This window comes from Sinocyclocheilus grahami, unplaced genomic scaffold (genome assembly GCF_001515645.1).
Source record: "Sinocyclocheilus grahami isolate Dianchi unplaced genomic scaffold, SAMN03320097.WGS_v1.1 scaffold419.1, whole genome shotgun sequence".
Classification (NCBI taxonomy): Eukaryota; Metazoa; Chordata; class Actinopteri; order Cypriniformes; family Cyprinidae; genus Sinocyclocheilus; species Sinocyclocheilus grahami.
The window spans coordinates 69,542-80,963 of NW_015505598.1; the positions used below are offsets into that span (position 1 = coordinate 69,542).

The window sequence follows — 11,422 nt, forward strand, 5'->3', positions numbered from 1 at the left end:
ATATATATATATATATACACATACATACACACACATTTTAAATGAAATATTAAGCTTTGCTGTGACTCATTTGTAGTCTTTCGGCAATCGGCATTTTAAGAGAGACCTAAATACTGCACATAGTAGAAAGAATAAGCAGAAAAACATGCTTAAACAGATTATAGCAGAGAGAGAGACAGAGAGAGAGAGAGAGAGAGAGAGAGAGCGATAGAGAGGCTTAACATGGAATGACTGACATCACAGGAGATTGTTGTCCTTTAATTATCAACATGTAAGGAGTATTTATGAGCTCTTATAAAAAGAACAAATAAAAAAAACACATGGATAGTGATTATTTGAACATGGACAGGGATACTTTGATAAATACCATTATCATCAAGATGTGGCTTTATAACTAACTACTGCAGATGCTGACCACTAGAGGCCTTAAGTGATATAACACATTGACTTATTATAACTTTTAATTATAATTCTTATAACTATATTATTATTATTATTATTATTATTATTGTTGTTCTTCTTGTTGACCAAACAGTTTCTGTGGTTATTTTTTGGTCTAATGACATTGACATGAATAGGAATGTTAACAGCTAGTTCTTCTGATTGAACAGCGTTGCTCAAGAGGGAACATTTGTGTGAAAGGTATTACCAAAGCACCATGAGAATATGACCGAAGCGGTTAACAAGCCTGAGCCCACCTCTGTGTCTGAAGGAGTTTTCTCTGGAGCGGATCAGCGGAGAGCTCAGGCCCTTGTCACTGAGGTGCGGGGACGAGGGGTCTTTGTCACTGGAGACATCTGGAAGCGGCTCTCTGTCCGTGATGCAGGGTGTGATGCTCTGCTCTCTCTTTAGGGTGAGTGGTGAAGTCACACCCTGAGCAAAAAGAGGACGCCATTGAAACGTGCAAACATACTGCACACAGAATGCTCACGGCTTCCTATTCCAAAGATTAAAGAGGGAAAAGTGTTTGGTTTGCCCCTCATGAGAGATTACAACACTTATCATTAATATAGGATCTGGCAAAGGCACTGCCACATGACATATTACGTAACATTAATTGAAAATAATCCTGTTGTTTGGCCCCGTATAAAAACCATTGGCACTGCATTCATGGGGAGTGCATACTGTGTTTCCCTGTAAAAAGCTATACTTAATTAACCAAGAGTGCAAATTTGCCAGAGCCAAGAATCAACAGTAATATTAATAATAACAATAATAATTAAATTGACTTGAATGATCATGTAAAGTCTAACCAAATGTCTGTTTCAAATCTGTGACAAGAATTACGAGAAATGAAATACTAAACATAACATAAACCTTCTAAAAAAGTTACACAAAGTGTTATCAGGACCCAACAACCCATGTGAATATATTGTAAAATATTTTTTAATTATTAATTGTAGAATTTATTGTAGAGTATTTTTTGAGCATCATTACTCCAGTCTTCAGTGTCAGATGATCCTCATTCTAATATGTTGATTTGCTGCTCAAGAAACATTTCTGATTATTATCAGAGATGCAAACAGTTGTGCTGCCCAATATTTTAATGTGTTCTTGCTGAATTAAAGTATTAATTTATATTGCATAAGTGGGTCCAAAATAATAAGACTATAGATGAAAATGCTTCTATGTGCATTATTTATCTTTTTTTTATTTTTTAGAATAAAAATAGTCATGCTTTTTGAGTAAATGGTTAAATTTCTGTTTATTTCCAGGTTTATAAGACTTTCTGTATATTTGGTGGTAATGCAATGTAGAAACTCACCTCTTTCACCTTCCTGAGTAACTTCAGCCATTGACTGTTGGAGACAAAAACTTTAATATCACATTCACTGACATTTGCTGATATTTCTCTTAACATAAAATGAAATTAACATCCACCAGTTGAAAAAGGTAAAGTGCGTGTTTTGCCGACGAAGGATAATCATTCAAGAAGCTAAAGTGCATGACTGAGTTTGACATGAACTCACGTGCACTCGGTTGGACTGTCTGAGAGCAGGAGGAGGAACTTGTATTGGGGCAGGATAAGGGCGAAGCAGCTGTCTCTGCGGCCTCCAGATGGCAAATGGGGCAAATCCAAGATTTCTTTACCCTCCACTATGGACTCACAGTTACTCTGTAGCGCCACCACCTGGTCCGGTGGTGAGTCTGCATCTCGGGACACCATCAGATTCCCTTCCACCGTCAACACCAGGTACTTTTCCTTCCATTGTTTGAACATGAAGCCACCTTAGAGAAAAACGTCTCAGGTTACATATGTAACCATGGTTCCCTGAGTAGGGAACGAGACACTGCATCCTCTAGGGGTCGCTATGGGGAATGCCTCATCATGACCCGTTGTAACGGTGGTGGGCCCCCAGAAAACAATTTACAGTCAATATTTTGATCAATTGTTTTTTAATTCAACTTTTTCGGGCGCCAGACAGGTATAAGACTGCCAAAAAAAACACCCAGAATAGCTTAAAATAACCAGCTGTTACATTCAACAACCTCAATTTTCACAGAGTCTTTACACCAAACAATTAAAAAACATAGCCACTATCAAATAAAACAGAGGAAAAAATGTTACAAATGATCAGATAAAAAAAACAAATAATCATAGAACAATTTCAGACTAATTTTGTCTTTGTTCTTGGTATATATTCATTTAACCCATAAGGTACGTCAGATACGTGCAGATATGTCACAGTTCATTGTAACAGGGCTTTCAACAGTAGATTCACATATCCATTTTAAATCCCCATTTGTCCATGTAAGAAAAACACAATGAATAAGTAGTTTGTAGGAGTAAGGGGAATAAACAAATCAACAAAACAATATATAATCAGGCTCGATAAACTAGAAAAACTAAATTAAATCACATTGGTAGTGCGTGTTTGAAACGCACGCGCATGTGTACGTGCATGTGGGACTGAGTGTGCGTGTGCTAGATTGTTTGTCTGAGAGAATGGCTTTTTGCGTCACTGACCCAAGTGTAGCAGATCACAAGGATTATGAAGAGTGTCTAGGGACCGCAGTGGACTCAACGATGATCCTTTTACGACCGGCTTTCCTATTTGGATGGCTGAATGAAGCTCATGCATGAAGGTACTTTGCGCCCGTTCACGAACTCAATGTAAACACAGCAGATCTGGAAGTGTCAGGCCGACAGGAACACGAGCCACACTCCACATGGTAACTCCAACTCAACTTCTCTCCCCCAACTCTCATGAGAACTGTGTTCACTTGTGATGTCTCTCCCCCCCAGGTGTGTGAGCCTCGCCCTTATATTTGCTTTTACCATTAATTGAAATGCACGCCTCCCTTTACGTCATTGAGTTGTGAAATGAAAGTGAAAGTAAACAAGTGGCATATGGAGTTTTCCATTCTGCCACACTTTCCCTTCCTTGAGAAGACAACGCATAGTTGTTAAGAGAGAAAACACCCTAAAATCCAAGGAAATCTTCGTCCTTGTCCGAGGTCTCATGGAAAATTTCCCGGAGTTTCTCCTGAGTACGATCCTCCATTTCTCTTGCAGTAGGAAAACAAGGTTTCACATTGCATACATGCACCATGCGCACGTCTTCTCCTGTGGTTTCCAGCGCAACTTGATAGTTGAGAGGCCCCAACTGTTGAATTATGCGATATAGTCCCTTCCATTTTGGTGCCAGCGTAGCACTAAAATGGCGTTGTGAACTTTATTGCGAGAAGTTTTTAACCCATTTGCGATCTTTCTCCTGGAAGGAGACATCCCTTCTGTTTTTGTTATAACTTCTCAATTGTCTTGTTTGAGCTCTTTTGCAGTTTTCCCTTGGCCTTTCTCTGTAGCCGAGACAACTGATGCAACAATTTGTCCAATGGACTCTGAAGTTTCCTGCCCAGATGGAGCTCAGTGGGTGACATTCCAATTGTTTCCTGAACGGCGGTATTGAGTGCAAAACGAAACTCAGGAAGGTAGAGGTCCCAACCTTGGTGATTATCTTCTACGAAGGAAGCTATCATACACTTCAGAGTACGGTTGACTCTTTCTGTCATATTCGTTTGCGGGTGGTAAGCAGTGGTTAATTTGTGTGTCACAATCCACTTCGCACACATTTCAGTGAATACTGCAGAGACAAATTGGGTTCCTCTGTCGGACAGGATGTAATCAGGCACACCCCAACGAGTCAGCACTTCTCTCCACCAGATTTCAGCAATAGTCTGAGCAGTGGCTTGCCGCATGGGAAATAGCTCAAACCATCGAGAAAAATAGTCAACAAAGATGAGTAAGTACTCATGTTGTTTGGTGCTTTTTGGCAGTGGGCCCATTACATCTACTCCCAGCATTTCATTGGGTCGTGATGTAGTAATTGGTTGAAGTTTTCCTGCCGGTTTTTTGTTGTCACTCTTAAGAGTTTGACACTTTACACACCTCTTGACATGTTTTTTGACATCCGTCCACATGCCAGACCAGTAGGCAACGTCTTGTACTCTTTTATTCGTCTTGAAAATTCCAAGATGTCCACTCATGGGATTGGAATGGTAGTATTGGAGAATTTTGGGTACAAGGCTGCTGGGAATGACAACACGGTAATGGACTTGGCCATCGGTCAGTGGTGTGATACAATTTGTCTTCCAATACTGCATATTGTTACTTTTCTGTGAGTCGGTTCTTTGCTAATGCCTGAAATATTTTTCTAATTTCAGGATCCTGATGTTGTTCTTCCCAGATGCTTTCAGGGGTGATTGGAAACTCTGACTCCTCTTTCTGATTGGTGTACACACTACATCCAGGTAGGTAGTACATCAGAGCATCAGGTGCTACATTCAACTTCCCTTTCCTGTACTCCATCACAAAGTCAAATCTTTGTAGTCGAAGAGCCCATTTGATGAGTCGACTGGTTGTTTTTGTGGAACTCATCACCCATTGTAACGAGGAATAGTCAGTGATTACTGTGAACAGTCGGGGTTCTAAGTAATGCTGCCATTTTGTCCAGAGTCCACACCACTGCAAGACATTCCTTTTCGGTGGTAGAATAGTTTGTCTCAGCTTTATTTAGAGTCCTACTGGCGTAGGCGATCACTTCCTCACCACCTTGTTCTTTCCGCTGAGTTAATACAGCGCCCAAGCCGGTGTCACTTGCGTCAGTGTACACTGTAAAGGGTAGTTGGAGATTGGGGTGTCCAAGGATAGGTGGTGATGTAAGGCATGCTTTTAAATACTCAAAAGCTTGTTGGCATTGTGACGTCCACTGAAATGATTGTCCTTTCTTTTTTAGGGTGTTGAAAGGCTCAGCGATCCTGGAGAAGTCTGGCACGAATCGATGGTACCACCCAGCCAATCCTAGAAAGCGCTGGACTTCTTTAAGGTTACGTGGAACTTCCACCTTACTTGGATCAGTGGTAATCCCCTGTCCGTTCACTACGTGGCCAAGGAAGTTGATCTCCTGAAGACAAAACTTGTCAAGGAAATGCTGGGTCATAGATGGTGAGTAAACGATGATATCGTCAATATAGATGAAACATATGGTTCCAAGCAATTCTCTCAGGACTATCTCCATCAGCCTTTGAAAGGTTGCTGGGGCATTTTTCAGACCAAAAGGCATGACATTGAAATGGTACAGCCACTCTGACGTTATAAAGGCGGTCTTCGGCGTGCTCTCAGGTTCCATGGATACCTGCCAATAACCGCTGTTAAGGTCTAAAGTTGAAAAAATGGCTACACCAGAAAGCGACTCCAGGATCTCTGTGATGTTAGGAATTGGATATGCATCACTCTTGGTGAGGGCATTGACCTTTCTATAGTCAACACAGAACCTGAGACTTCCGTCTTTCTTGGGGACCAAGACAACTGGTGATGCCCATGCTGAATAAGAGGGTTCTATGATGACAGCTTTTAACATTTCTTCAATCTGTTCCTTTACTATGGCTTGCTTTGCAGGCATGAGTCGATAGGGCCATTATTTAATGGGTTCCGGATGACGAGTGTACAGACAGTGCTGAAGAACAGTCTTACATCCGGGTCGGCAAGTACACACCGTTTGATGGGACTCCAAGAGGTGTCGTAGCTGAACTTCTTCATTGTGAGGTAAAGTCGCTTCTTTTAATGCATTGTCAATTAAGACTTGATCCTCTGTTGCGGTAGGGTCTGCATCTCGAGATGCCCGTAGAGGTTGTGGAGGAGGAACTGAACTTAGTAAAGAAAGATTTTGTTGGGAACAATTAGATTTCTTTGGTTTTCGTTGGCATGAAACTCTACTTGCAGGTATACTTGCTTGTCCCAGTTGGAAGTAGTATTCCTCCTCAGGAGCACATTTGAAGGAGTATTTCCTGTCTGCGACATTAAGTTGGCGGCCGCTCAGGAAAATGAATTCTAATCCCAACACTGCTACATAGGTCAGGGATGTGGAGGTAAGGACTACGGCCCGCATAGAAATACTTGTGTTATGCAGGGTAATTTGCACATTTATCCACCCAAGTGGAACTTCAGCCTCGCTGTTTGCTAGGTATAGAGGCCCTAAGGTGCAGGGATGGAGACTCTCTTGGGGTGTAAGATCCTTCCATAAATTCTCATGTATAAGAGTATAGCTAGCTCCAGTGTCCACAATAGCTTTACCTTTCCAGGTGCTAATGGTGATAGGGACTACTAGCTGTTGAGGTACTGGGAACTGTTTGTTGTCAATAACCTGGTTCGTTTTCAGACTGGAGGTGATAGGTGATGCAGTCGTGGCTGAGACAGTGTTGTGGGAGGGTAACCCACCCTGTTTTGGATTTTGGGTAGGTCGTTTGTTGTGAGATGGTTGAGGCTGATGGGATGGCTGACTTGAAAAAGATGTCAAATAAGGACAGTTCCTTGGGGAATGGTGTCCTTTACACTGCCAGCAGTGAACTTGAGACTTGTCCTTAGAGCAATTAAGAGGAGTTTGGGGTGCCATAGACTGTTGTTTAGGGTGTATGCCTCCATCAAACCGGAGTTGCTGCTCACAGTCCTTTTCTAATTGATGACCTAACTGCACCAGTTCTTCCAATGTAGACACTCGACTGCGGAACTGACTGGCGAGGTGCGGTTTAATATTTTTTTAAATAATTTTTACAATTTCGCATTCCGTTATTGTGCTCTTCCATCTCTTGCACAATGCTCAGTAGGAAAAAGCAAAATCTCTAATAGGTTCTCGTTCTCCTTGAGTCCTAGTCCTGACTCGCTCAGCCAACTTGTCCTCATAGTCCTCTGAAAGAAAAGCAGAGAGGAAAGCTGCTTCGAATTCAGTCCAGGAGAAAATGGAAGATCGAGCAACTTCCCACCAGTCACGTGCAGTTCCATGTAAGACTGTGCGAAAAGTAGCCAGAAGATCCACATCCGACAAGGGGTGTAATGCCAAAAAGTCCTGACATTGAGTTAAATAACTTAAAGGGTCTCTGTCATCGGATGGCCTTCCAAATGTGGGGAATGTTAGTCGAAGATGGTTACTTTTTTGCTGCCGTAGCAGTGGAAGATGTGGTGGCGTATACTTCTGGGCTGGGTGGTGAGGAAAGGGAAACGGGTGTCGATATGGCTACCTCTTTTGGTTGATCAGTTATCTCTTCTCTTTCCATTTCAAATAGTTTTGTCAAGTCTGATTGGAATTTTTGAGAGTTAGTGCTAAGCTCCTCCATTTGTTTTTTACATTGATGAAGTTCTTTGTTGAGTTCATCTTGACTAGTCTGCAGGTTCTTGCGCATGACTTTAAGATCCTTTTGAATTTCTACCTGAAGCTGTTCAACCAAGAAACGTACCTCAGATACAAGGGCAGTCTTCACATTTGTCAATTCATCTGCAGTCATATGTTTGGTAGCTTTGGTCCATTGATCGATCTCACTTTCTACATGTTGTTTGTTATCAGAGATGGACTTGAGTAATTTTTGCTGGTTGTCCTCCATCTTAATTACCATATTGGAAATGTGTGTTGTATGTTGAGAAGACTTGTCCTTTACCTCCCAGGTAAGTTGAATAATTGCACTCTCCTGTTTCTGGCTAGACTCTTTTAAGGAGTCCAAATGTCCTTTTACTTGTTGGGTCAGTTGTTGAATTCCTCTGCCAGGTGAGGGAAGTTCACAAAGCAAATCCTGAAAATCCTGCTCTCCCAGAGAGATGGAGGAGAAGATTCAGGTGATGAGCAAATCTGCATATGCTCTGCGCTCGGAGGTTCCCAGGTGAGGGTTTGTACTGGAGTGCTAACCGTCAAGGGGGAAGTGGAAAACCGCACACTGGTTCCAGGGGGGCCAGTTTGGGGCATAATGGGGGTGTAATGGAAGGGGGTGATGGGGGCTGTTGATGTCCACATGGGAGTTTCCACTTCAGGGACTTCAATATCCACACAAATGGATGGAGATGGAGAGGGTGTGGACGTCATTTTGATGTAAGTGTGAACTATCAGTAAAATCAGTAAATGAGTAAATGGGTCTGTGTCAATTATTATTATTATTTTTTGTTGTTGAGGAAAATAACAAACCAGAGCAAAATAACAAACTACAATGTTCAAATAGGGGGCAAAATAATAAACTACAAGGTTAAATAAAAAACAGTTCCACTAACGTTACCATTTAGTAATTTCTTCAGAAGTTACACACTTTTCCAACTTTTCCCCTACTCAGGGAATGATGGTTACATAGGTAACCTGAGACGTTCCCTTTCAAGGGAACTTCGAACTGTGTTCTCTAGCGGTCGCTATGGGGAATGGTATACCCACGCCACCAGGCTGAGGGGATTGCATGCCAGAACCATGGCGAGCACTAAGTACCAACTCTACCATAGCCATGGGAGTTGCCCCTGGGACGTTAAGACAGCTGTCAGTGACATTATCCCCTACGGCCAAAGGTCTAGGCTACTTACCCCAAAAACGTACCTGTTAGGGCTAGAACTCCTTGGCCCGGGTTAGAGCTCAAGGCTTGGAATCAGGAATAGATTCCTTTAAGGGAATACGAGCAAGAGCCTAGAATCATACTAAGTTTTGACCTGTCACACAGGGGCTACCGCATGCTCTGCATATGCTGAAGGAACTGTCTCAACAGACCCCTAGTAGCAATACCCTGTTAAAGTAGGTATCCAGAGAATACATAGGTGGAGTTGTTCCCATAGAGCTCAAGGCTTGGAATCAGGAATAGATTCCTTTAAGGGAATACGAGCAAGAGCCTAGAATCATACTAAGTTTTGACCTGTCACACAGGGGCTACCGCATGCTCTGCATATGCTGAAGGAACTGTCTCAACAGACCCCTAGTAGCAATACCCTGTTAAAGTAGGTATCCAGAGAATACATAGGTGGAGTTGTTCCCAAGGCGGAACCGGGGTTTTAAACCACTCAAGAAAGAGCACGAGGCTACTGCACGTAACTCCTAGCATACAGGATTTTAGAAAGAAGGCAGGGTACTTGCATGCAAATTTACCACAGTGTGGATTTTAGAAAGTGTACAAAGACTAACGTGCACACTTACCATAACATGGATTTAAAAACCATTCTAAGGTGCCCTCGTGGTACTCTGAAAGAGCAGCCCATAGATGGAAATGGTGCATCCCAAAACACTATGTTTGAGAAGTCATCAGCTCGATCTAAGGTATACTGCTGGAATGGCTAGCTGAGGGAGCAAACACCCAGCTCTCAATGAGAGGGGCTCGACCTACAGCACGATCATTAGAAATCAGAAGGGGAAGCGTATTGCAAGCTAGCCAGAAAACTCAGCACATCAGCGAGGCGGAGAAAGGGCCTAAATCGCCTGATGCTGCTGGTTTCAGGTGCTCTGGGAAAACAGAGAACTCAACTCTCACGTGAGAGGAGAACTCCGAATTCAGAAAGGAGTAGCGTGCTCATAGGCAACTCTTTGATGAAAGGGGAGCACTGCTAAACACTACCACGAGAACAGCCCAAGGAGCGAGGAATCAAACTCCTCAGAAGGGAGAGAATTCAAACGCTCGAAAGAAAGCACCATGCTCACAATAACCCTCAATGGGGAGGGGAGTGATGCCTCCAAAGTGAGTCGACATAGACACACTAGTTGTGTGGAGCCCAAGGTACCGGGGTCTAACCAACTCAGAGAAAGGGAACAAGGCTAATAAGGTGTAACCCTTACAATACAGGATTTCAGAAAAGTGGGCAAAGCATAACGTGCACACTTACCACTATGTGGATTTTAGAAATTGCGCAAAGCTTAACGTGTGCACTAACCATAGTATGGATTTAAGAGTTTTCCAAGCATCTGTTCACAGATACCCGGAAGTACTGAGCCAAACGGGAGAGATATACCAGACAGGGCAGCCTGAAAGCATAAGCCCAGCCCGGACGTCCATGAAATTTTGCAGTGTTGTGCCGGGGGCCTGATGATCAAGAAGGCTCCAGCAAACACCCAGCTCTCAATGAGAGGGGCTCGACCTACAGCACGATCATTAGAAATCAGAAGGGTAAGCGTATTGCAAGCTAGCCAGAAAACTCAGCACATCAGCGAGGCGGAGAAAGGGCCTAGATCGCCTGATGCTGCTGGTTTCAGGTGCTCTGGGAAAACAGAGAACTCAACTCTCACGTGAGAGGAGAACTCCGAATTCAGAAAGGAGTAGCGTGCTCATAGGCAACTCTTTGATGAAAGGGGAGCACTGCTAAACACTACCACGAGAACAGCCCAAGGAGCGAGGAATCAAACTCCTCAGAAGGGAGAGAATTCAAACGCTCGAAAGAAAGCACCATGCTCACAATAACCCTCAATGGGGAGGGGAGTGATGCCTCCAAAGTGAGTCGACATAGACACACTAGTTGTGTGGAGCCCAAGGTACCGGGGTCTAACCAACTCAGAGAAAGGGAACAAGGCTAATAAGGTGTAACCCTTACAATACAGGATTTCAGAAAAGTGGGCAAAGCATAACGTGCACACTTACCACTATGTGGATTTTAGAAATTGCGCAAAGCTTAACGTGTGCACTAACCATAGTATGGATTTAAGAGTTTTCCAAGCATCTGTTCACAGATACCCGGAAGTACTGAGCCAAACGGGAGAGATATACCAGACAGGGCAGCCTGAAAGCATAAGCCCAGCCCGGACGTCCATGAAATTTTGCAGTGTTGTGCCGGGGGCCTGATGATCAAGAAGGCTCCCGCAGAAGCCTGTGACCTGGCTGCATGATCCAGGAAGCATGAAGCTGAAACCCGGCTATCACACCGGCTGGACATCATATAGACGAGTGAAGTAAACACTGCAAGTCGAGCACCCAGTTTCTAAGTCCAGCAGAAGGGGTGCTCACCGAGGACCTACCCTAGAAAAAGGACAGAAACACACAGGTCCCGGAAAACACTGCAAAGAAAGCTAGCAGATGGATTATACACACAATCAGCAGCGCATTAAATACACACACACAAACATATATGCTGTGTATATGTATATATATATATATATATATATATATATATATATATATATATATATAGAAATAGCTCACATACACC

At 43.1% G+C, this 11,422-nt stretch overlaps 1 protein-coding gene across 1 annotated transcript in view; it reads right to left on the reverse strand.

The window, feature by feature from the left end:
* LOC107551274 (uncharacterized) overlaps positions 1 to 11,422 on the reverse strand; it is a 23,486-nt gene that overhangs the window by 5,667 nt on the left and 6,397 nt on the right. The window contains exons 2-4 of the mRNA XM_016232812.1: positions 1,971 to 2,229; positions 1,766 to 1,799; positions 699 to 873 (exon numbers count right to left, since the gene is read on the reverse strand). Coding sequence (XP_016088298.1) covers positions 699 to 873; positions 1,766 to 1,799; positions 1,971 to 2,229 — 468 coding nt within the window. The remainder of the gene's footprint in view (positions 1 to 698; positions 874 to 1,765; positions 1,800 to 1,970; positions 2,230 to 11,422) is intronic.